Source organism: Lissotriton helveticus, chromosome 5_1 (genome assembly GCF_964261635.1).
Source record: "Lissotriton helveticus chromosome 5_1, aLisHel1.1, whole genome shotgun sequence".
Taxonomy (NCBI): Eukaryota; Metazoa; Chordata; class Amphibia; order Caudata; family Salamandridae; genus Lissotriton; species Lissotriton helveticus.
Window position 1 is genome coordinate 2,042,091,585 of NC_136065.1, and position 27,264 is coordinate 2,042,118,848.

Consider the following 27,264-nt stretch of genomic DNA (forward strand, 5'->3'; position numbering starts at 1 on the left):
AATCCATTGCTTCCCCATGGTTTACTGCCGCCCTGAAAAAAGATAAGCAGACTAGTAGAATAGCAGAACGCCTATGAAGAAAAACGAATACACTGGAGAATCGTGAGGATTATAAACGGGCACACTCTACCTTAATGTGCAAAACAAACTATCTAACTCAAAGGATAAACAAAGCGGCCCACTCTAGCAAAGAACTTTATAAAATATTAAATGAATTTATTTCCCCTCCGGCTGAACAATCTGTGTTTATCCCTATTCAGGAATGGGTTGATTCTCTGTCCTCCTACTTCGATAATAAAATCAAATCAATGTATTCCGCCTTTCCTGAAAGCAGTCAAGATCTGTTACAACATGGTAATGATCTTTATCGCAATGTCCCCACCATTGAATCCATTGGGACACCGTCCCTCATAGAATTTGATCCTACAACCACCACTGAAGTCTTGGAAGGTCTTAGAAAAATTAAATCTGGTTCCCCTCTCGACCTTTTCTCCCCCCTCAACTGCACGGAAATAATTCCGCTATTGGCCAGCTCTCTCAATAATAGCTTTAATACCTCTTTTGAGCTAGCCACCATTCCCAGTAGTTGGAAGCATGCCCAGGTTAAACCTATTTAAAAAAAGCCTTCTAGTGATCCTACTCTCCTGACAAATTATCTCCCCATTTCCCTTCTTCCCTACTTTGGTAAGGTACTGGAATTTCTGGTGAATAAGCGCCTTACCGCCTACATTGAATTACACGGGCTCCTGGACTCCTCTCAGTCGGTGTTCCGTGTTGCACGTGGCACTGAAAAGCTGTTATGGAGATTGTTGATAACATCAGATTAACGCTAGACAGAGGCGATTCCGCAATTCTTGTCCTGCTAGATCTATCTGCAGCCTTTGATACCATCTCCCACAGCACTTTGAAACATCGGATGTGGGAGATAGGTATCAGAGGAAAAGCCCTTTCCTGGTTTGAAAACTACCTTGCGGACCGCCTCACCTCCATTAAAATTGACACCTTAGTATCTAGCAGTCGTCCTCTCACTGTAGGAGTCCCCAAGGGGTCGATCCTCAGCCCCATGCTATTTATTTTGTACCTTACGCCGCTGGCTAAAATTATAAAATCCCATGGTTTCACAACAGTATCGTATGCTGACGACACTCAGTTGCTTATCACCTGCAACTCCAGTTTTGTTGAAACCTGCTCCAGGTTCAGAAAATGCATGACTGATATTAGTAACTGGATGTGGAATAACAAGCTCCAACTGAATTGCAGTAAAACGGAGATCATCTTGTTTGGCAAAGCTAAAGAAGTCTGGTCACAGGACTGGTGGCCCCCAGAATTGGGACCATGCCCGCCCCTAAGGAGGCAGTACGTGACCTAGGAATTACCATAGACTGCTCTCTCTCCATGAAGACCCATAATAATCAAGTATCAGGCGTTTGCTATGGGATTGTGCATAAGCTACGAAAAATCTTCAAGTGGCTACCCTTAGAAGCCAGAAAGCCACCGGTGCAGGGTTTAGTCATAAGCCGCTTGGATTATGGCAATGCACTGTTCGCAACACTTAATGAGAATTTACTTTCTAAGCTGCAAACGCTGCAAATGTTGAGGCCAGACTGGTTCTAGACCTCCCCCCAGATCAGCCTCTGTTCCTAGTCTTAGGAAACTGCATTGGCTCCCAATCCACCAAAGAAGCCAGTTTAAAGTGCTAAGTCTGACCCACAAGCTACTCTATAGTGTCGGTCCTACCTATCTTGCAAATAAACTGGTCTGGTATCGTCCCATAAGATCATTAAGATCCAGCTCTAAATTTCTTTTGGTTCAGCCACTTGTACGTACGTCACATAACGGTTGTCGGTCCTTTTCTTATGTTGCCCCTCAACTCTGGAACAAACTACCTCCGCATCTACTGGCGATCACCAATCACCTATCTTTTCACAAAAACCTAAAAACTTGGCTTTTCCCAAAATAACCAGTACTGTATCAGAACCATGCCTTTGTCAAGTGTGTGTTCTTCGCTGCTAAGCGCCTTGAGACCGCACGGTGAAAGTGCGCTCTATAAGAGCATCTGACTTATGACTTAAAGTTAGGAGACCTAACTTTACTACTCCTAAACTGAGAAAAAACCTGGCTCCAATCAACACCAGAAAGACCGTCACACAGGCCCTAATCACCAGCAGCGGAACACACTCAACTTAGGAATCACCGCGTGCCTCCTGAAGAGGCTACAGACAATGCAAAAACTCAGCAGCCAGACTTGTGCCCGACCTCCCCAGTCGCACCCACATTCGCACCCCACCTCAAGAAACTACACTGTTTCCGATCCAGAAAAGATGTCAACCAAGGACCAGCACATCAACAAATGCATGACCTTCCACCATCCAACCAGACTCCTTCTATCTGCCTCCCTCTCAGACACTCCCTGAATAAGCAAAGTCAACAGCGGAGGACTCTCCTTCTCACATCTGGCAGTCAAAGCATGAAACAACCTTCCCCTGCACCTCAGGTGCGCATCATTGCTCCAGCAATTCAGGAAAGAACTCAAGACCTGGCTGTTCGAATGAACAGTCCACTATGAAGTATGAGCATCCTGAGCACCTATGAAGTATGAGCATCCTGAGCACCTTCAGACCGTCACGGTGATTTGCCGCTCTTTACAAATCTCTGACTGATTGATTAATTGGGAGTTCTATGCCTGTCAGATTGGAAATTGAAGGGGGAACAGCCATTAGACTGTTCTAGGGAGGTTGCAGTAGCCATACAACAGTCAAAGAAGCCATCTACCTTAACCCCTTCCATGCTGCCGTGATTCTCCTCCTGTGCTGGACATTCCAAGCGTGGGTGTGGTCATGACGGCCCCCAGCCGTCATAAGCACACGAGCACTGTAGTGCATGACGGCTGGGGGCCGTCATCAGCATGCAAGGGGTTAATGGTGTATAAACAACACTGGGGTAGTTATGAGAAATGGTGCAAAGGTAAGGGTTATATGGCAGTCTCAGTTGATCCCTGCAAGGTTTTTATGTTTCTTCAAAGGGGTTTTCAAAGTGTTTTCAAGGGTTGTCCTCACCAACTTTGTCTTCCCAATGGGAGGCAATTTAAGGGATTGGTACTCAGTTGATCTTCAGGAGCTGGTTGGTACTGATCATCTATACCACTGAAAGACATTCAGACCCATGCTTGTACAAATACAAAGCAGTGAGAATCATATTAAAACCACTGTTCAGATTACTGTCTATTAAAAATGAAGACTAGATGAGATAAATAAATATTTGTCACAGATAGGCGAAATCCTAATCTAGCAGAAGATTTCCAAATTACAAAAGACCTAAAGGTTTTCACATGATGCCACAAATCTGAAGGTCTCAGATGAATACAACCATTACCACAAGCTCCTCTTAGGAACAAAATCCAAAGGAAATTCATTCAGAGCTGATCTTCCAGTTCTGATGATTGGAGTAGTGGAAATTACAATTAATGGAGATTGAGGCCAATAGAGAACACCACTCCAAGCTTTGCCCCACGACCACCAAGTCTCTAGATATTCTGGTTGAACCTGTATAGTCTGCCAGCGCCAATGGTGCTCTGCCCATACAACACACAAACTTTTTTAGGAGGTATCCGAGGGCACAGAAAATGCAAAAAAAAAAAGAAAATCCAAATTTCCAGTTGGAAGATATTTCCCAGAGAGTAACCAGAAGCATAATGAGAGGTCCGCAACCAGGCCAGAGTGACAGGACAACTTAGTTGTGAATCTTGCAGATATGAATAGTACTGAAACTCAATCAGAGATCCTATGCAAGGGTCTGGGATTTTTCCTGACTCATTGAGCCGATTTCTTTAGTGTAAAGTGCAAATTGTCTGAATTGTAGACGGCGATTTTGCTTTTTTTTTAGGCAGTCAGTTTTCCCCCCTGATATGACCAATATAAGATTATATAACAAATCTACATTCTAGCACCTCCGCAGAGTAATGAACTAAAATTGGCGTCATTTGAGCAAGCCATTATTATGGATGTTGACTCTATTGATACCAATGAGATAGGAATTTAAATAACCTGACTAACATTGAGAGAGAAGTCCTATAGAATTAGGCAACATTGATTTAGTCAGAAAACCAACTGATAAAGGTGGGGATATCAGCCTGCAATCAGCGACTGCCTGTAGGCAGGAGTGCTTAAGACTACCGGGGGATACTGCCATTTATAAAATTCTAAACTGTAAACCCACTAAAGACCCACTAATTAAAATTACAAATTTTGGACCCCAGACTCATAACATAAAATAGCATTTTGCAAACAGATATTTACCACATACCGATTGATAGGAGTAGCCTCCTACTTTTTGATAGTGTCCACACTAGGGTATTTAGGGAGAACCTACCAGTGCGTCAGTTTCTCAGATTACGACATAATTAGTCTACCAGGGATGATTAAGAAATTCACAGAAAAACGTAAAATTCATAGTTATGCAACCATTCTAACCATTTGGGCAAGAACATGTGCCCACAACAACAACTAAGAAGCCTAACTCCAGATTCATTCACACATACAATCTCAGAGACTAACTTGCATCACAACTTATAACACAATTTCCAGCCACCTGAAATATATTATTAACAAGAATTGTTGAATTTTAGACACAGGAAAGGTGACACTTTTAAAACTGCCTTTTTGCTTCGAAAAGGGTTCCAGTCAGCAGGACATGCTGATAGACACATTCATCCGAATCTGAAAAATATCACTGTTATCGAAACAACTTGGTGTGGTTTACCAATGTCCAATACCACAAAGGCTCTGGATCTAGACCTACCTCAATCTTTGGTGTCTAACTGAACACACTAACTGCAATTCTCACAATTTAACTTATATGATCTATTTCCTGCGTGGTTTGAGATAAATTGGGATGAACACCAGCAACACCATTAATAGAATTGGAGAAACACAGTAACATTAGGTGCAGATGGATGGAGTGCTACTAAAATGATCAATCATTGAATAGAAATAGGCAATAAAGGAAACAATATGGAATGGGTCATTTTAAAGAATTTACAACCTGCTTACAACCACAAGGACTTAAGTAAGATTCCACTAGAAAAGAGCAGCAGTGTGTGTATTGAATGAAAGCACACATCATGGGCCTGAATGACAATTTACTATGGATACAACTGAATAATACCTAATGACTCTCATGATGGAGTACCTGGTACACACACGAAATGTCACATGCATGGACATTCCAAACTATGCTTTCAATTTTGTGATCTATCTTTCTATAAGAGTATGCGGTGTACGCAACAGAATTAGGTACCTTTGGGAAGCACCTTCAGAGGTTTTTGGGCCACATGTTATCACATCCACCCTTGACCCCATGGGTCTCTGGCACGATTGCATCACACACTACTGAAGCATGAACCAGTAGGGAAGTACACCCTCTCCCTCTGTGGGTTAATTTCCCCTTACATTTAGGATAAGACAGGAATAAAAAGTATTACTTTTCACTTAGCAGAAATTATATGTGTGTTTTTTCCACAAGTGTGATTTTCAGTTTTTCAAATTGGTATGATAAGATTCATGACTTTATTATTTGAAATTTTGGGTTTCCTGTGCTTATGTATTTTATTAAACTCTTGATACAGTTGGCTCAGATTTGAAAGTATTGCCCTAAATTCTTTCTTATTACCATTTATGTATTTACACTGTTACAAAATTCAAACTCACTGCACACCAGTCATTGGAAGGGAAAGTTTTCAGAGATCCTGGGCCTGACAAATGCCATTCTCCCACTAGGGCTTAATTGATGACGAATAGAAGAAAACAATACTCCTGAAGACCTCATGATACTTGAGTCCCACCGCACAACACCCAGATAGCTCATCGCACTCATCGCATCAACTAAAGCAAAGTACTATATTAACACCAATAAAGAAGTAACAGACAGAATCAGAACGCTTCTATGCAATTGGGTACTGTATTAACCCCTTTGCCGAACTCACCCATTCCATATTCCAAACAAAAGTGCAGCAACATCAACCACTTCTTCAGTTAAAATATATAAAAGGCACTTCTTATTAAGATGATGTCTTGCCCTAGTCCATCATTTAAGCTCTTTCTGAAGACTCTCTCACATATTCCCCCCATTGCCATACCTCCCTCACTAAGGGCAGCTTCCCTGATGTTTTCAAGGAAGGCCAGTTCCCCCCATTGCCAATACCTCCCTCACTAAGGGCATCTTCCCTGAAGTTTTCAAGGAAGGCCAGATCCTCCCATACCTTAAGAAGCCTACGACCCTGATGACCTCACCAGCTACCGTCCCATACTCACCTAAAATTCATTGGCCAGATCAATGAAGAGAAGTCTACGTTAAATTTCAGGATCAAATGAATGCTATCCCTCTACTGCATGGCTACCAGCCTGACTTCCAGTCACACTATAGCACAGAGATCACTGCCTTCCACATCATAGATAAGACCCTCCTGACCACAGATGATGACCCTTGCCGAGTGTTATTGCTGGACCGCTTAGCTGCCTTTATTTCAGTCAATCGTCCCACCCTCATGCTCACCCTGCATTTTCAAATGGTATTCACTGGTTTTCCTATTAATTTTCCACTGGCACTAGTTTGTTCACATGGGCACCTCCAGGTCCCAAAATATCCTGCCATTGTCAACTTCTATTGGAGCAGCTTAGTGCTCTGCTCGCAGATAATAGATAGTGGCTTCAAATCCCAGGTTTCACTGAAGACTAAATCACTTGGATTCACCCTGAACCCCAACCTTGCTATAAAGGAACATACTGTAAATACAAATCAAAGACAACCTGGTACCAGCTCTCTATTCTAATAAAACCGTTCCTTCCACAAGGCAACTTCAAAACAGCTGTTCAAGCTCTCACACACTTGTATCTGGCACCTTTAACATCATCCTAGACTCAGTAGCATGTCTTATCCAGGGCCTAAAGAAATATTACTTCACCCCTATTCAGACAGACCCCTTTGCTTCCTTGGCAGCCTGCATCATCTTCTAAACAAGTTGCATCATTTACAAATCCATCACAGCCGGAACTCTTGCTTATCTTGCAGACAAGCTCATCATCTACGCTGGTTCTTGGCACACCTGCCGCCTCAACACCATCAGACTGCAGACTAAGAATCAAAAAGAACACACAGGGCAGTAGGCCTTATATATATATATAACCTGAGTTGGAGACCGCTTGGGGAGTGAAGAAGCAGCAGTATGCTGCTTGAGGCGGCACAAAATGGTTATGACAGCATTGATCCCTGCTGAGACTGTCGACGGCTGGAGTGAAACACGCAGCCAGGAATGGGACACCACTGTGTGTTTGCTCGAGTAGATCACTGCATCTGCGTATACAGCGTGGGACACCAAAACCCGAAATGGATCTCAGCAGGAGAGGTGGAGTGGCAAGCTGTGGGAGGCGTGGCCAAGAGTTTCGTGCTCTAATAAGGGAAGTTCCATCTACCTTTAAAAACGAGCCCCCAGGCAGAACTGTATCCAGGTGAAGCGGGCACTTAGGAAAGTCGAAAGACTGAAACGCGTCTGCCCTCAATTCACGATCACAAAAGACTTATCACTGGGAAACCTTCCAATAAATCCTTTACGAGCCACTGAGCATGTGTCGGACCCGTTTCTTTTTCGAGTGGGACTGGTTTGTATATATATATATATATACACATATATATATATATATATATATATATATATATATATATATATATATATATATATATATATATATATATACACATATATATATCAAAGCACCTTCCCCGGCAGATAAATATTGCCACCAAATGGTTCCTTTTGACAGCATGCGCACGATCAGTGCGAGTGAAGTGGCAAGGGAATCGAGATCCGCAATTATTATGATCACCAGAGAAGTATTCACTCGCACTCCAGGTGATTGTTTTACAAGGCTTGTTTAATCCATTGGTATTACAACCATCACCAGTGTGTATATATAAGTGACTCGCTGTTGGGAAGAATAAACAGATTGCACCAAAGAAGTGGTCCATGCCTCGTTTTTTACGCCTAAACAGGTGGAGCGCCGCGAGGTATTGCGGATATATATATATACATGTATATTCTATGCCCTCCTAACTATAACATTGCAAGGCTAGACAGGCAATCTAACAAGAAAAGAGGAGGCATCGCCTACATATACCGCTCTAACCTCGCGGAACTCCTGGTGGATACCACTGAATCCTGCGAATACATCGCCCTTGTCATGATTTGCCTACTTGCGCCTACATGACTACGTATCCCAGAATGCAGAGGTGGTTGAAGGTTAACCTTTATATTCTCAGCGTCCACCAGGGGGCGCTGTAAGTGATTACTCTTCTGAACCTGGTTGTGTTAGTGTCGAGTTCCGTGTTTGGGAACGGCTGTTCAGGATCAAAGAATAGATGCCTGCGAACTTAGGCTTTTCTGATGCATGAAGATTCCGTTTGGTGAAGTTATTCAGGAAAGGAACTTTTCTTCGTCCTTTCTTCCTGCGGGAGGCTGCCGCGAGCAAAGTAAAGCGGGTCTCGGCGAAGGAGCTTGGTTTGTAGACTGCGGACAAAGAGGAAGTGTCTCCGTGCTTGCTGAACTACCCTATCGCGTGCGGCTGCCGCGAGGGAGGATTCATCGCTCTTGTGTTCTGACCGGGAAACGGTTGGGATTTGGATTTAGTGGTACCGAAAGGAAACCTGCTTCGGGGTATTTCTTGGACTTTCGTTTCTTTCCCGCGTGCGGCTGCCGCGAGGAAGGATTTGGTTTGTGCAGCAAAGGACACCTGGGATATGGAGTGCGAGAACCCGCTCCTGACAAAAGACTAAAAGGTGCCTCCTAAGGTATTCGACAGCTGGTAAGCCTCGGAGGAGGTTGAAACTTTTATTCCTATTTTTGTTAGTATTCCATTATTAGTTGGGCCCAGCTAGGAATGCTATTTGGTGTTATTTTTCTGTCCATGGATGAACTGGTATCGTTTGAAAGACTTTACTGAATCCTTCTTCTCCAGTGGCTTGATCTGACGTTTCAAGGATATAAAGAAATCCCTCACTGGGTTACTGGAGAGAGTTGTTATACTTTTAGGGGAAGTGAGATATGGGTAGGTGTGTTGTATGATTGTCCATAAATGCATTCTACATGTGTTGTTAAACCAATAGTAATCATTGGTTTTCTTACAGGAAGCACTAATGTATAGAGAAGTATCTATGACATAGAGAGGCAGAGGTCACCTCCTGATTACTGGGGTAGGTATTGGTTCATTAGCGAGAATTGAATGAGAGTAGTTAGAAATGATGTGTTAATTCTTTCTTCTTCTCGTTTCAGCTATCCCTTCCGTTGCTGTCCCTTCCCTTACCCTTCCCTGACTTTTCCCTCGCTTGATTACCTCTACGCTCTGTGTTTATACTACAGTCAGAGTGTGGGGAAATCAGGAGGTGGACCCCTTTCAGCATCACCCTGATCCCGAGGAGGAGCACATTGTGACAGCCCTCGCTATTTGCAGCAATTCCACCCAACTGTGCAAACTGCACATTTAATTGTAAAGGCGTCTGAGGAAGGCTGCACAGGCCGAAATGCATAACGCCACGCAATTTGTGAATAAAGGACTCCCGAAAGAATCCCCGCCGTGTCCTTGGGTCATTCAAAAACGAGTGGTCATTTTCAGTGATATTTTCCACGTAAGCCAGAATCGCGGTACAAGGACCCGTCCTGCGAAGAGTCCTGGATGCTGCTGGCAATGTTCCTATGGATACCAAGGGATTGGTGATTGCCGGGACCGCCTCGAGAACGGATCAACTCTGTGGCTGCTGCCAGACGGCAGACCGTGACTACACGGGAGAGAGGGTTCACTGTAGAGCTCTCTACGGCCCGTTTTGCTTTGAACTTAGGGCTGGGGCATTGGGGACCCGAGGGAGCCCTGACACTTTAATGCGAGGATGTTTCCTGCCACTACACGGCCCCCCCTTCACACGGAATTGCAGCGTCAACTCGGAACTTCATTCTCCGGTCAATGCACTTGCCAGCATATTGCACTCTGGGAGCTGTGGTCTCGTATTTAATCAAAGCTGCAGCAAAATGACTGGGGCCAGCTGCTCTCCCACCAATGGGAGTACTGTATAAATAAATGAAGGAGGGAGACGGCACCATTTAATTGTAAAGGCGTCTGAGGAAGGCCGCACAGGCCGAAATGCATAACGCTGCGCAATTTGTGAATAAAGGACTCCCGAAAGAATCCCCGCTGTGTCCTTGGGTCATTCAAAAAGGAGTGGTGATTTTCTGTGATATATATATATATATATATTCTAGTCCCTCCCAACTATAACATTGCAAGGCTGGACAGGCAATCTAACAAGAAAAGAGGAGGCATCGCCTGCATCTACCGCTCCAACCATACGGAACTCCTGGTGGATACCACTGAATCCTGCGAATACATCGCCCTCGCTATTTGCAGCAATTCCACCCAACTGTGCAACCTGCACATCTTTTACCACCCCCCAGGCATGAACGACTCCTTCACTGACCACCTCATGGAAATCATCGCAGCTAAGATTTACCCCAACACTAAAGACATTTTCCTTGGTGATTTTAATGTGCACTGGAACGATCCCAAGGATCCACATGTCATCACCGTCAAAGACCTCCTGGCCAAGCAAGCCCTGACCCAAACCTGTTCACTCTTAACTCACTCGAAAGGGGCCACTCTTGATTGGATCATCTCTAAAGAATCAGCAGCCAAGCTTATCTCTATAGACCATTGTGACTGGTCTGACGACCACGCCATCACCTTCCTACTACCTGGCACCCACTACACAAGGGCACCTCAACCGGTGATCGCCAAATGCTGGATCAGAGACACCAAGAACCTGGACCATAGGAAACTTGAGGCTCGCTGCAAATCTGACCCCCCCCTATCACAACAGTCAGTGACCTCAACAATCACTACTCTGCGACTATATAGAACATTCTGGATGATCTTGCCCCACTAAAACTGAAAAGAACCCACATCAAAGACAGAAACCCCTGGTTCACGGGATCCCTCAACAATGAAAGGAGATCCCTCCGGCAATCTGAAAGAACCTGGAGGCAGCACCCCTCTGCCGCACATCTAAATCTTCTCTGCCAGGCCAGAAATGCCTACAACAGGAACATCCTTAACTCAGAAAAGAATTCTTCAGATCTGAACTAGGGAAGACCAAGAACAGACCCCGCAAACTCTTCGAACTGGTCAAACATAAATTGACACAAAACATCTAAAGAAACCCCCAAAGCTCTACTATCCTCCGAGGAATTCTCCTCCTTCTTTTCGGACAAAATCATAGCGTTAGGAAACAAACTCAGTCCCGCCACATACTCTCAACTCCTTCGGGACCTGCTTCCTCCTGCCGCAACTTCCCCACAGATTTCACATAAAAATCAAGCTCACTGGACCGACTTCAAAGTCTAAGACGAAGACTCCATCTCTAAAATCCTATCTACCTTAAACCTGAACAACAATATTAATGACCCGCTCCCCTCCAACTGCCTAGCCGCCGTTGCCCAATCCATTATTCCTAGCTGGACTGCAATAATTAACGCCTCTCTCTGGCAGGGATCAATGCCTGACTCTCTCAAAGCCGGCCAAGTCCTCCCCATTTTGAAAAAGCCGACTCTAGATCCTGCTTCGCCCGACAACTTCAGACACATCTCCAACATCCGCCTCCTAGCCAAAGTGCTGGAGAAGGGTGTGCAACAGCAGATAAGTCAACACATCAACAACTTCCACCTACTCAATGACTTCCAATCCGGATTTAGACCTGGGCACAGCACTGAAACCACCATGCTCCACATCGTTGATGATACCCTACAAACCCTTGACCAAGGCAAAACATGTCTCCTAATCCTCCTAGATCTATCCTCGGCCTTCGACACAGTCAACCATGAAAAACTACTCGAAAGCCTCAAACTCAGGATGGGATTGGAAGGCTCTGTTCTAGAATGGTTTAGATCCTTCCTCAATAACGGATCACAGAGATTCCTAATCAATGGCAACCTATCTGCTCCCTCCCCGTTACGGTTTGAGTCCCCCAAGGATCAATCTTGTCCCCCACCCTCTTTAACCTTTACCTTGAACCGCTTGCCGAAATACTATGCACTGCCAATATCTCCTACCATATGTATGCTGAGGACACTCAGATCTACATCAAAACCTCATCTCTTGAGGAGATCCTCTCCCTGAACGAAGCCCTAAAACTGACTGTCCAATAGCTCGCCTCCAATCAACTCAAACTCAATGCAAAGAAGACAGAATTTCTCCTGATTTCCCCCCTAAAACCAACCCTGAGATGCAAATATGGACAAGGCTATCTCAGCCATAAATTGCCCACCGACCATCGTGGACTCGGCCAAATCCTTGGGAATCACCCTGGACAGCAACTTGAACATGCAAGACCATGTCAACTCAATGGCCAGATCAACCACATTCCACCGACCCATCCCGACCTAAAAATGGCAGTCCAAGCACTAGTCATCTCTAGACTGAACCTCAACATAATCTCCTACGCCGACGACACGCAGCTGATCCTCTTCCTCACCAAGGACCCCATCACCGCCAAAGCCAACCTCCACCAAGGAATGAAGGCCATCACCGACTGGATGAAGACCAGCCGTCTGAAGCTGAACTCGGACAAGACGGAGGTCCTCATCCTCGGCTCCAACCCTTCAGCCTGGAACGACTCCTGGTGGCCGACAGCACTGGGGGCAGCCCCGACACCCACAGACCACACACGCAACCTGGGAATCATCCTCGACTCAACGCTGTCAATGACCAAGCAAGTCAACGCCGTCTCCTCCTCCTGCTTCAACACGCTCCACATGCTCTGCAAGATCTACAGATGGATCCCAACAGATACAATAAAGACAGTCACCTAGGCCCTCGTCAGCAGCAGACTCGACTACGGAAATGCCCTCTCCGCGGGAGCCCCGACCAAGCTCATCAAACAACTACAACACATCCAAAATGCCTCCGCACGACTGATCCTCGACGTACCACACCACTGCCACATCACCCCCTACCTGAAAACCTGCACTGGATCCCCGTCAACAAGAGGATATCCTTCAAGCTCCTCACCCACGCACACAAGGCACTCCACAAGACAGGCCCAGCCTACCTTAACAGACGGCTCTCTTTCTACATCCCCAACCGCCAGCTCCGCTCCGCCGACCTCTCACTCGCCACCGTCCCGCGCATCCGAAGAACAACCATCGGTGGGAGATCCTTCTCCCACCTCACCGCCAAGACATGGAACACCCTCCCACTGAGCCTACGACAGACCTAAGACCTGATTACCTTCAGGAGGATTCCTAAGACCTGGCTGGTCGATCAGTAGCGCCCCCCCCAGCGCCTTGAGACCCTCGCGGTATGTAGTATGCTTTACAAATAATTGATTTTTTGATTGACTGTTCTACCCTCTTGGGTTTACCTAAGATCTCCCTGACACCTTTAAAAGCATGCCTCAATGTGGCCGCCAGGCTACTTACCGGCACAAGGAAATTCGACCATATTTCCTCACACCTGAAAGCTCTGAACTGGCTTCCTCTTGAGGCAAGAATACAGCTTAAACTAGCTTGCATTACACACAAGGCTTTATACTTAAACTCCCCTGCATATCTTGCACGGAAACATGTGATTTCTTGAGGTATCAGAAAGTCCTTGTCCGCCAGAGACCTCCTGCTACAACCTGCTTGCTTCCAGAAACAAAAAACCTACAATCATGCTTTCTCTGGGGCCGCTCCTAGAATATGGAACTCACTCCCACCTGCCATCAGAAGAATCCCATCTCTGTCTTGCTTCAAAAATGATACCAAAACCTTCCTTATGGGTAAATTCCTCATTTAAATGTTGCCATCAACCACCACTATGACCCTGATATACGTCTGGCTATTGCCTCCTTTCGGATTTCCTAGTCACCCCACCAAGAAACCTGTGGTCTTGTCTTGAGTAATTGTGAATGTAATCTCTAAATACTCGTCCTATCTCTTATGTATTATGCACCCCGCCACCTCCTAATTAATTTTTTACTCTTGTAATTCTAAGTCTTTTTGTACAATCCTATGATTACTGTAAAGCGCTCTCATACCCTAAAGGGTCAAGTTTGCGCTCTATAATACACCAAAAAAAAACCAAAAAAAATATATATAGACACACCCCAAAATGAACAGTTAACAAATCAGCTATCTCTCTCCTATTATCATTCACGTTTTGCTTGTCTTTGATCGTGTATAGTGCTCCTCTACCTTTTGGCTAGGTTTGCTACAAGTGCTCTTAGTATACCACATACATACATCAATACATGTCCATGCACCAAAGCATTAGTTTTTTTCTTCAATGAATTATAATATTGAATACGCCGTCTGTCTTCTGACTCTCTTCAGTCCAGTTCCGCTGCAATATTTAACCTCAGGGTCTGAACATAGTATATTACTCTTAGACATTTTTATTTGTTTTATCATCTGATTTGGAGTCTCTTATCTGGCTCTAGTACACATAATATTTACCAGTTTGATTTCCTGAATGTGACTTAATATCCCCTTTTAATTGTGCCCTCCGTTAGCAAAGCCTGTTAAAAAAACTTCCATGAATGCCTTTTTAATTAAAAACAAGGTGTCTTTTTTCTTTAAAAAGGGTAATAATTGTGGAAATGTTAGCTATTTCCTTCAACGGAGAACTGATTATTTCACCACTATAAATGCCATTGTTGGGGGCGTGGCTACGACACTACCGAGCATGGTCGCCTGAGCCCCGAGCTCCGGGTCGGTCTCGGTAATTATCCTGACCGAGGACCCCCTCGGCGGCACCACCGACCAGGCTTGATTCCTGACTGGCGCGGGGCACGCCAGCACCGGTCAGCTGTGAGTGGGGACCTGCGGACGCTCGACAATCTGCTCCTCAGAGGGAGCCGGGACGGCGACGGTCGGCCATCTTGCCAGGGCCTCTGGAGCACGGCCGATCCCCGGCCTCAATTACAGAGGAGCTGCTCGGCGAACGGATCCTCGAGGGCGACCGGAGGACACTGCCGGGGAGGACGCTGGTCTCTGGACCAGCGGACCGCGAACTGGGGTCCCGACTGGCCGGAAACGACGGGCGGAGGTGCTGGAGTGCGGGGGCTGTGACGTCCTCACCGCAGACCCGGGGAGCGGAGCAGTCTTGGATGGAGGCCCTGTGCACGGCGGCCCCGTCGGGAGTGCCCCTTGGTGGCCCCTCTCGGCGGTCGGCGGTGCGACAGACGCTTGGCGCACCGGCCCGGCAGGCTTAGCTGATGAGTGGAACCCACGCAGGAGCTGGGAGGGCGCCTGGCCTACTGGGGGCCTGCCGGGAAGTGATCGTGGTGGTGAGTGGCTGGAGGCCGTGGTGTTGGAGGAGTGCCCTGGATCGATCGGGGGGACCCCAACATTGGCCCAGTGTGGACACCAGCGGTGGCGATATTGGTGCCAGCACCATTGGACTCCGGGTGTTGGGAGCACCGCTGACCTCCCGGAGCGGCCCCCTTGTTTTGAGTGGGGGCCTGAGAACGCACTACTGCCTTCCCGGGATTTGGCGTTTTGGCACCTCGACGATCGCGGTGTCGCTGGTGGCCCTTGCTGACGACTGTGGGACCTGTAGCGGAAGAGGCCCCACGGGAGCACCGAGTGCCTTGGACCTGGCTACGCCTGCTGGAGGTCTTTTCTTCTGTGAGTGCGACCCTCACCTCCTGCCTGGCCGGGCTGCGGGACGGAGGCTCCCACCATCGTCTGGAGGGTCCACTGGGGCGGACCTGCGGCACTTGGCGCCAGTGCGCTTACCAGTGACTATCCATGGGGAAACCGCGGAAAGGGGCGGGCGCGTTGCCGCCGGACCAGGTTGAGGACCCCCTTGAGACCCATGAGCTGTGACCGACGGAAGGCCAGGTGACGGGGTTGCAACAGCAGCAGATGGACCAGATCCTTAAGGCCGTAGGGGACACGAGAGAGGCGTTGCGCCAGGACATTGCCCAAGTCTCCACGGGCCTTGGCCTTTTGAAGGCGGACCATAACAAGCTTGCAGACCGCGTCAAGGCTGCGGAACTGGTGATAGAGACATTGGAACCGGCCCAGAAAGCGTCGGACAACGCGTTGGAGGCCTTAACTCGCAGGTTTGCAGCAACTGGAGCGGAGAGCGGCCGACGCGGAAGGGCGCAACAGACGCAATAATATCCGTGTGGTGGGTCTGCCCGAAAATATTGAAGGAGACGACATGGTTGCGTACCTAGAGAACTGGCTGCGGGATGTGGTGGTCCCTGAGGGTCTGACGCACTTCTATACCCTAGAGAGAGCCCATAGGGTCCCGGCTCCCCGGGCCGTCCCCCCCGGCCGGTGATAGCCCGGCTGCTACATTTCAGGGATCAGGACCTTATTCTGCGGCAGGCCAGGTTGGCTGGCCCATACAAGGTGGACAATGCATCAGTGTCGATATTTCCCGACTACTCCCAGGAGGTCCAGCGCTGCCGCTTCTCCTTCGTCGCTGTCAAGAGAGCTCTCCGCGATGAGGGGGTGCAGTATTCATTGCTGTTCCCAGCACGCCTGAGGGTACTGGTGGATGGAGTGGCAACGTTCTGCGACACACCGGCGGACGCTTGGCAGTGGTTGGAGCGGTATCGAGCAGGCATAGACGGCACAGGTACCTGGACGGAGGCTGCTGAGGACCGGCCGAAACCGCGCAGGAGCAGGTGTAATCGGAGGCGAGAGCAGAACAGGAGGTCTCCATCAGTGTCACAGACGGAACTGGAGAGGAAGGCTGCCCTACAAGCGGTGTCGAACATCTCTGGAGCAGTGCCGGACACCCCAGCGGTGGACTCGGGCTCCCGGTTGGGCTCTGATGAGGCGGAACCAGGAGGCTCAGATGGGGGATCGGACAAGGAACCTGGGGAGTTGCCTCAGGTCACCCCGCAGACTGCCGATGGACTAATGGACGAATGATGTCCAGGCAGCTGACCTGCGGACAGTAAGGGGGTGCGCTCGACCTGTGGGGATGGCACTGCCTGGGTTGATGGGGTCCTGCAGTCTGGGATGGCGGGACTGAAGTTGTTATCTGCTTACTGGGGTTAGTGCCGGGGTACGCAAGGTCCCTGGCCTCTTTGATGGGGCGGCGGTGCTGCTGGGTGGGGGATTGGGGATGGTCTACTCTTTGCCGGGATCAACCTCTCCTGGTGTGGTGGGTCTTTTGCTGTCCGGCCGGCTGGTGGGGAGTCACCCCCTCGATCTCACATAACTTGTGAGTCTCTGGTAACTACCAGAGTTTCCCTCGTATTCGGGGGTAGGGTTTGGATGGGTGACAACTGTTTGGTGCCTGTTCTGGGGGTGGGTGGGATTGGGGTTGGTTGGGGTTGTTACGGGTTTTTGGGGAATGTCAGTGTGCCGATGGGACTGTCAGGGATTGGACTCCGATATGTGCCCATTGATGGCGGCTAGATTAGAACTGAAGTGCATCACCTGGAATGTGCGGGGGCTCAACTCCATGAGAAAGAGATACAAAGTGCATGCATACTTAGTCCGCAGGGGGGTCCAGGTGGCCTTTCTGCAGGAGACGCATTTAACGTTGGCAGAGGGACAGGCGCTGCAGCGGCGATGGCGAGGGCAACTCTTCTATACTACTTATTCTGCGCATGCATGGGGGGTGTTGATTTAGGTGCGGGCGGGTACCCCCTTTCAGCCCTTAACGACGAGGGTGGATTCGGATGGGAGGTTTGTGGCAGTGTTGGGGCGGTTGGATGGCCGAGATGTTGCGCTTTGCTGCGTTTATGCCCCAAACTTTGATCAGGCTGCGTTCTTCTCCGCGCTGTCGAGGAGGTTGGCACCTATGTTAGTGGGCACAGTGTTCGTGGGGGGGACTTTAATTCTGTGGCGGACGTGGAGATGGACCGTTCCCACCCGCCGCTGGCTCAGTCGGTAGTGCGCAGGGTGGCTAAGGCTCGGAGGGACTGGCAGGAGCGATGGGGGCTCGTGGACGCATGGCGGACGTATCACCCCACCGATAGGGACTATTTGTTTTATTCTGCGCCTCATGACCTACATGTGCTCCTCGACGCCTTTCTCTGTTCGGCGGGGGCCCAGGAGCTCTGGTGCAACTGTGAGTACCTGGCGAGGACCATATCGGACCATAACCCTTGCTTGCTTACGGTCCTATGGACCAGACAGCGGCAGCCGGTCCCCACGTGGTGGTTGAACCCGCTGGCGTTGGAGGACCCGGTCTTTCACACCGAAGTGCAGGAGTGCATTGAACGCTACTTCCATGAGAATTCGGGTACTGCGACCACTCGAGCGATTGAATGGGACGCCTTCAAGGTGGTGATACGAGGCGCGTGCCTCTCGTCCTCGTCGGGGGTACGCCGGACGTTGTTGAACGATGTCGAGCGGGAGGAGGCCGCCCTGCGGCAGGCGGAGAGGAACGGTCATGTGCCAGGGGGCAATAGGGAGGAAGTGCTGGCGGCTCGAGAGCGGGTTGCCACCCAGGTGGAGAGGCTCCGCTGCCATGATTATCGGGAATACATGGTCCATGCGCACGCGGAGCGGGATCGAGTCGGCTCGCTGTTGGCGTGGCTGGCCAATCCTGAGATTAGAGGCACGCCAATACTGTCGTTGACCACTCTGACCGGGGATCTGGTCCACTCACAGCGAGAAATCAATGATCAGTTCCGGGATTACTATGCGGAACTTTATCGGAGCAGAATGACGGCGCAACCGGCGGAACTGGATGCCTTTCTGGAAGAGGCTCAGTTGCGCGGCTGGACCCGGGGCTGGGCACTGCGTTGGGGGCGGCTATCACACTGGGGGAGATCAGAGCGGCGATTAAACATATGGCCAGGAAGAAAACGCCGGGAGGTGATGGCCTTCCGGTGGAGTTTTACGCTGCGTATGTGGATCTCCTGGCGCCCCGATTACACCAGGTGTATGGGGAGGCCTGGGAGCAGGGCGGGCTGCCGATGTCGGCAAGAGAGGCGATCATAGTGCCGTTGTTGAAGAAGGGCGGGCTTCCCACGGCTAGAACGGCGTATCGCCCGCTATCGATGCTCACTGTGGACTATAAGGTGTTGAGTAGGATCTTGGCAACGCGTCTGTCTGTCCATATGTGCTCTCTGATACACCCAGACCAGTCGGGCTTTATCCCCACTCGGAACACCTCGACGTGTATACGGCGCTTGATACGGGTCATGGACGTTGAAGGGGAGGGTCCCGCGGGTGCAGCCGTGCTTTCTGTGGATATCGAAAAGGCGTTCGATAGTGTGGAATGGCCGTATTTGTTCGGCGTGCTTCTTCGGTTCGGGCTTGGGGACGGCTTTGTCCACTGGACGAGGTTGTTGTACGAGTCTGCTACTGCCAGGGTCACTACGGGCCGCTCGATATCTGCGGCGTGCTCGGTGGAAAGAGGCACCCGACAGGGTTGTTCGCTATCCCCGCTCCTCTTTGCCTTGGCGATTGAGCCACTGGCAGCATGGGCCCGACAAGGCCGGTGCTATGAGGGGGTTTCACTGCGCGGTGAATCGCATTATATTTCCTTGTATGCCGACGACCTCTTGCTGTACTTGGCTGATGTGGAAACGTCGGTGACGGGTGCACGGGCCTTGCTCCAGGAGTTCGGGAACTTGTCGGGGCTTCGTGTTAACTGGTCTAAGACTTGCCTATTCCCCTTGGCCTCCCGCTGTGTCCAGCCTGAGATGCTTGATGGACTGCGCTGGGAACCGGATTGCCTGCAGTACCTTGGAGTCCACATTTATCACACCCATTCGCTCCTATATGAGGGGAATGTGGGCAGGGCCCTGAGGGGCATCAGAGGCAGCATGGGGTTTTGGCGCACTCTTCCGCTGTCTGTGGCAGGACGGATAGCGTTGTTGAAAATGGTGGTCCTTCCGCGCCTGCTTTACTTTTTCCGCACGCTGCCGGTGTGGATCCCGCTTTCCTTTTTCCGCACGTTGCGATCCATGGTGATAGGGTTTATATGGGGTACTGGTAGGAGACGTGTGGCTTTGAATACTTTGCTTCGGTCCCGAGAAGAAGGTGGCCTAGCGGTGCCGGATTTTGAATGGTACTATCTGGCTGCACAGCTACAGTGGCTCACGCAGGCTGTGGCACGGGAGTTTAGAGGCCCGGACGGCCGGCAGGGTCGGATTATACAGCGCCATGTCCTGTCCTTCATCGTGCTCCAACAGGAGCTTCGGACGGAGCAGCTGACTCTCGAGGAGCACACTCTTTGCCGGTGCTGGCTACGTGGCCACAGGCGGGTGGGATGTCGTGTTCCATATGCGCCGGGGATCCCATTGGGTATGTGCACGGCCCTCCCGCATGGCGGGGACTGGTCGGCACTGGCCAACTGGGAGGACTGCGGGGTCCACATGATAGGGGATTTGTCCAGGGATGGTGCTCTGCTGTCGTTCCGCGCCCTGCAAGAGGCCTTCGATCTCCCGAGAGGTGACTTCTTGCTGCATGCAGCTCTGGTGTCTGGGATTCAGAAGCGCTGGAGGAAAGGGCTGGTAGAACCGCCCACGTCACTGGGCTGCCAGTACGTTGTGATGGCAGCTGGCACTTATAAGGCCATCACCTGCCTGTACCGGAGACTGGCGCTGGCTGAACCTCCCCCCCTAGACAGGCTGCGGGAGCGCTGGGAGGCTGACCTCGGTCGGCAGATACCGGAGACGACCTGGCCTCAGCTTGTACGTAGGGCCTGGAAGGGCACGCGCAATGTTAGGTTCCAACTGGTTCAGTACTACACTCTACATAGGGCGTACTGGACGCCGGCCAAAATCCAACGGATCTTCGGTGGCGCGCAATCGATATGTCCCCGCTGTGCCGCGGAAGGTGCTGACTTTGAGCATATGTTCTGGTCGTGCACAGGGCTAGGCACCTACTGGACTGAAGTTATATCCTGCCTGAATGCGGTTACGGGTCGCCAGATCGACGCGGACGCGGGGGCTTGCCTGCTGCTCTGGTTTCCTCATACTCCAGCCACGAAGGTTACCAGCAAATTTTTCGACTTGGGGTTAATTATGGCCAAGAGGGAACTAACACTGCATTGGAAAACTAGAGGGGGGCCTAACTTCCTGAGGTGGCGGGGGTGCTTTCTGCAATGGGCTGCGAGTGAAGGGTCTCTTAGATTGCAATTAGCCAGGCGCACCACCAACGATAAAGCCCTAGATACGGCAAGGGCGTGGAGTGCGCTAGTGACGGACTTACAATCACTCTCGGAGGCTGAGGAGGGTGGAGGGGACGGCGCGCAGGCGAGCCAGGAGGGGCCCACAGGGGCAGAGAGCGTGGGGGCAGTGGTTGGGGAGGAGGGGCGCTAGACAGTGTGACCTGCAGCGAGCGGGGACGGATTGCATGTGTCGCATATGGTCATGGGCGGAGTGGATAACACACGCAGCACTGTACAACACCTGGACTTCCATATGGCTGTTGAACTGGGAATGGAATTGGGTAGGGGGGGGCCTCCTGCTGCACCAAGATGGTTATGACATGCCGAAGGAGGGGTGATGGAGGCACGCTGACAAGGGGGGGGTGGGGGTAGTGGGGGAGGTGGGCTTCAGTGGATAGGGCTTTGCTGGTTGGGATTGTTCTTGATGTTGCTTCACTGTACATCCTGCAGATTGAGATACCTATGAAGCATGTATGTATGTTGTGTGCACAAAATCAATAAAAAAATTGTTTAAAATAAATAAATAAATAAATGCCATTGTTGATTTGAACCTAAACGGTTCAATTTGCACTCAACCTGAACAAATATTTGATCTACAACACTAACGCTGCTTGTTTTCAGCCCATGAGAAAGGTTTCTAACATAGACGCTTATTAGCCCCTTTGTCTCTTAATATTTAATGCCATACTTGAATGAAAAAATGGTTTTATATATTGGCAGGTCTTTTTTCACATTGATTGATAAACCTTTTCTTTACAAAACTCCCTCTGAAATACACAGAAATTTATCATTCAAAGGCAGATCATTCGTGGAGTCTGTGTCTGTATTTGATGGCCCTCCTGCACAAAAGCCCTTAAAAAAGTAATATTGTGTGAATCTTTTGACCCATTTTTCCAGATCATAGGAAGGTACAGTTCCACTCTCTTCTAGACACCCGGTGAAAGCCTGTTAGTGAACAAGACAGCTACCCAGAGGTCCCATGGGTCCAACATGTGCTCTGCATCTAGAAATGAAAACAAGAATGTGCCATATCCATGGCCCTGCAACATAACCTGCACAATGTCATCACCTGAAATGGAAACAGTGCTCATCCGCCCCCTTCCTGCGACAATTTACTCAGTGTATGTCCTTTTAATGAATGGGAGTGGTTCTTCCTGGGAAAAAGTAGTTTTTGTTAAAAATAGAGAGCTGGATGCAATGGATGGAAAGAAAAAATAGGCCAGAGGAGAAGACTTGATCCCAGACCTTCACCACCATAAGAACATTAAGGAATCCAGGAAGCCCTGCAGCAGTCTCTATGCGGGATGCCTTCAGGATGGGAAGTTGATAAGTGAATGCTTGTTTTGGTTGACCCAATTTGGTCTCATTTCCAAAATAGTATTTGGTGGAGATGGCCGGTACTATACAGTATGTAGGAGGAAAGACTCACCACCAGTAACTGAGAAATCCCCCCCACACCTACTCACTACGCCTCCTATTAGAACCTCAAACACAGTCCGTGTGTCTCCCTGATCTCTTTTCCAGAATTTTCATGATCATGCTTGCCCTAATTTGTAAATAAATGTGGTGAGCAACATATTTGGGATGAGAGTCACATTCCATGGACTAGTCACTGTGACAGAATGATGCCTCTTTATGTGGAAATGTACATAGGGTACATAAAGTCTCAATGTATGGTTTTCGAAGGCTATCTCGTTAAGAAACAACAGCTGTATACAGGTAGGTAGTTCAAAGTTTATCAGGAGAATGCCACCTTTTGAGTGCTCGTGACAGATTAAGTCTCAACTCAATGTATGGGAGAGCTCCCTTTGGTGTGGAAGGCTTGGGTACTGCTATCTGTGTTCAGACCTATATTCATAATGTTACACGTAACCACATTTGTTTCTGGAAATCGCTACCTGGTTACAGGCATCTCATTTACCCACTCATGGTCAGTTTTCCAGGCTACATCTGTGCACACTGAGGGCTGTCTCTTCATTACTTGCAATTTATCACTGAAATGTGAGTACAGTTCTAAGTGCAGAGGGACAGCGTCTCTTGTTACACAGAGATTTTACCGGGCGGAAAAGGGGCTTAATATGGTGGTGGTGTCTGCAAGACACCGCTATCCATATTAACATGCCGGCGGAGAGCCATGCGGTGTTCGCTGTAGGGGGGCCGTAGTGGGCCCCCAGGATGTTGGGGGGGCGTGGCCAGTTCACAACATTGACATGGACAAGGTGGCAGGCACTCCACGGTGCCTGTCACCTTGTGCATGCCAATGCACAACGTGCATTCCCAGCATTGTGGCGGGTGGTGCTGTGAGCACCGCCCACCACAATTCTGGGAATGGGGGATGCCATCGCCACGGTGGCGGTGGCATCCTGATTGCAGGTGCGGGACCGCTGCACCCCTGGCGGATGGTCCCGCATACCGTAAAGTCCGCCCGCCATCGTAATAGACCCCTAAGTGTTTTACTCAAGATAGAGTTGGCCCCACACACTCTGCCCTGGAGAGAAGAAGGCAGTCCAGTTTAACTTCTGTTGAGTTGGGATTACAGCACCTTACATGGGATATACCGTTGGGAGACAAAGGAGTAATGGATAACCTTAGAGCTAAGATAGTGGTATCCTTTTGGTTCCCATCCATCATCACCCACTGTGGCTACCCATTACAATCACTGTACTGAATGAAGAAAGCGTCAAACTGCCCATCAAGGAATGAAAGGTGAACTGACTGGTCAGTGACATCGGAGGTACACAGATCCCCTAAATGAGGCAGATGGTTAGGGGTTTTCCACGGTGAAGCTACAGTGGGAAGACAAATGTAATCTCGCATTGAGTGTGTCCTTTGTTCTAAAGAGAAAACATGGTTAGTGGATACAGAGGCAAGTTTAACTGGAAATGTTGGAATAGATCAGCTTTGTCAATCTGTAGAAAGAGTGGGAAATTAAAAGCAAGCGCCACGTGAGAATGCAGACTGCCACTGGCTGATCAATACCTGTAACAGCATCAGTAGATATTGGTCCAACACGTTCTGTGCCGATGATACCCTGGAGATAAAATGTGTACTTCTTTGAAGGAACCAGGTCAGAGATTGTGGTTGTGTGCTGGTTCCCATCGACTTCCACTTCCAGGGGGTTTTCCTCTGGATCCCTGTATTGAATGAGAAAAGTGTCAAAGTCCCCTCCCTGGACCGCCCAGGAAAGCTGTAAAGAGTCTTCAGTGACTTCAGAAATGGCGAGGTTTGCCAGAGTGGGTTTCGGAGCCTGTACCATGTCTGGTCCTGAAAGAAAGCAACATTACTCTTTTCATTCAAAAGTTTGACAAGGATAGCTATGAGTTATTCAAAGGTGATATGATGCCTCCACAGAGACGGCCTGAATTTGCTTTTGAACAGTGTTAGATTGAAAGGAGTCTCTGGTTTTCTCTAACCGAACTTACTCATTTAAGTAACAACATAAGGTTTTCTTACATACAAGCAAGTGCGGAAACCTGGTGCTTTTAAATGTTTTAGCTTCTCAGATTTCCAGTTTCTATTTCCTAAATAACACATAGTGGTAGCAGCAGGGGAAATAAAACGTGGTTAATGTGAAACCAGGTAACATCAAAGGTTTTAGCATCCCCATTACCCTGAAACTCAAAAATCTTTGGTTAACTGTTCCCTGCAAATGAAAAAAATCAGGCCCTCGCCCCAATATCATTTTGTATATTTTATAGTGCCATTGATACCTGTAGTGGCTTCAGCAGTTATTGGTGTGCTGCGTCTCCTGCCTTTCACCCCATACAGCAGAAATGTGTATTTTGTGGTAGGCGTCAGCCCAGACACGCGAGCAGTGCGCTGGTCCTTTTTGACTGGCAGTCCCTGAGGCCGGCCATCCGCATCCCGGTAGAAGATGAGGAAGGTGTCGTAGTCCCCACCCTGTTGTGTCCAAGATAGACGGACAGAGTCTTTAGTGACATCAGAGACAGTGAGTTCTCCCAGCCAGGGGGATGAAGTTGGTGGGACTTCAAGGGCAGCTAAAGAGAACACAGAACATTAATATCTATCCACCTTTAGGCCCATCAACCATTTTAAAGAATAACTGGTCACCAGTATCATCTAAGTTCTTGTAGGGTTGTGTGGAGGCATAATTTGCTTCAACCAACCATAGGTAATCCTGGTGCCTGGCGTTCCTAAAGAAATAATGCATCGTCTTGTTAAGGCTTGCAATCCTTTTGTCTGGCTGGTACCTGGTGTCAGAACTCTGGGAAGATGTTCCTTTAGCTCTTAGAAAAGACTTTGTCTGCTCCCAGTCTCTTCCCTTGTGTGCCATTAAGGGTAATGTGTAGAACAGATGTTTCCATAATCTCGTGCAAGGAAGGTCTGCTAACCTTACTATGCTTTCACTCACTCCTAGGCTGCCCAATTATGTATTTTTTTATAACTTAAAAAGGTGTCTGCACAACAATATATATATATATATATATATATATATATATATATATATATATATATATATATATATATATATATATATATATATATATATATATATACCCAGCTCAATTTCTTTACCTTTTCGAAAGAAAAACCACACTCATGGGGAGCTTTTCACATCAGGCTTCTTTATTATGAACATAATAAAGAAGCCTGATGTGAAAAGATGGAGATGTTGCGGCTGTCCACGGCCGCGAACCGCACCGGCCTATGAGTGCACCGGATGAGTAGTAGACCTTCCTGTGAGCAAGGTCTCCGTAGAGACCGAAACGCGTCAGGTGTTGCTGGCTTGCTGAAAATGAAAATAAATTTAAAACCGATCTACTAATTTTGATGTATGGCTGTAATTGAAAAAAATATCCAGGAGTGCATGGAGAATTAACTCCCCTTACGGGGTAACTGGAACTGATATATATATATATATATATATATATATATATATATATATATATAATATATATATATATAAAATCAATTTATACAGTTTTAAAAGCTCTCCAGGCCACCACTCAGGAGAAGAACAATTGTTACTTACCTATAAACAGGTGGTTCTCCAGTATTGGTGTCTTTCATAGATTCACATGCTTGAATATTCCCCGTCGTCGAAGTGGGAGTCCCACGGTAATAAAATAGCAAAAATGCTAAATATATATATATATATATATATATATATGTAAACATAATACATATTAAAGAAGAGGAAATACAACTGAAAACCTCCAAAAGATTCCTACATAGGAATGCATGGTAAAGAGAAAAACTACCTGTAACACGTTAGTGTCATTATGTTAGTCCAAATTACAGGCAATCAGGCGCCAGCACCCTCTAGAACCTTCTCCTCAGAAGCTCAAGCCCTCAGATTTTCGTAGCACCAAAGTGATCAAGAGTGCATGAGGAGAAGAGAGCCTCTGAGGGGAGGAGGGTGGGTCGCATGTGAATCTATGAAAGACACCAATACTGGAGAACCACCTGTTTACAGGTAAGTAACAATTGTTCTTTTCCATTATTAGGGGTGTCTTTCATAGATTCACATGCTTGAATAGAATAGAAAGCAGTAATCTCCGAAAGCTGAGATTGCTAGGCACATATGGAAAAAGCCAAGACAGTAATAATAATACAGTCATGTAAAACATCAGTAGCAATCACAGCAAAAACACCAAGGAGGGGGGAACAGAGGCTCACCTTATTGAAAAAGATGACGAAGCACTGCCTGTCCCACTGCGGTATCCGCTTCATTGATGGCATCCAAACATAAGTGTTTGGTGAAGGTATGCCTGCTGGACCATTTCACTGCACAGCAGATCTGATGAAGTGGCACACCAGCAAACAAGGCGGTGGATGAAGACATCGCCCTCGTAGAATGAGCCCTCACTGAAGACTGCAATGGTTTGCCAGCTTGTAGATGACAGAAGGTAATGGCTGAAGAAAGCCAACGGGCAATTGTAGGTTTGGAAACTGGATGCCCCTTTACGCGGTCGTCCGTAAGCAATGAACAGTTGATCGGACTTGCGGAAGGAGGCAGTTCTGGCAATGTAAAATTTAAGGCATTTTTTGTTGTCCAAAGAATGCAAGCGCTGCTCCGCCGGAGACCTTGGGTCCGGAAAGAAAGTTCGTAGGAACACAGGCTCATTCAGAT

General features: G+C 48.4%; 1 protein-coding gene across 11 annotated transcripts in view; it reads right to left on the reverse strand.

Annotated features, from left to right (window-relative positions):
- TNXB (tenascin XB) overlaps window positions 1-27,264 on the reverse strand; it is a 775,055-nt gene that overhangs the window by 182,867 nt on the left and 564,924 nt on the right. For 9 of the 11 annotated variants that reach the window (XM_078645877.1, XM_078645868.1, XM_078645870.1 and 6 more), the window contains 2 exons: window positions 24,881-25,168; window positions 24,150-24,434 (listed from right to left, as the gene is read on the reverse strand). In XM_078645877.1, the coding sequence (XP_078502003.1) occupies window positions 24,150-24,434; window positions 24,881-25,168 (573 nt within the window). The remainder of the gene's footprint in view (window positions 1-24,149; window positions 24,435-24,880; window positions 25,169-27,264) is intronic. The other 2 variants (XM_078645872.1, XM_078645876.1) reach the window with 2 other exon arrangements.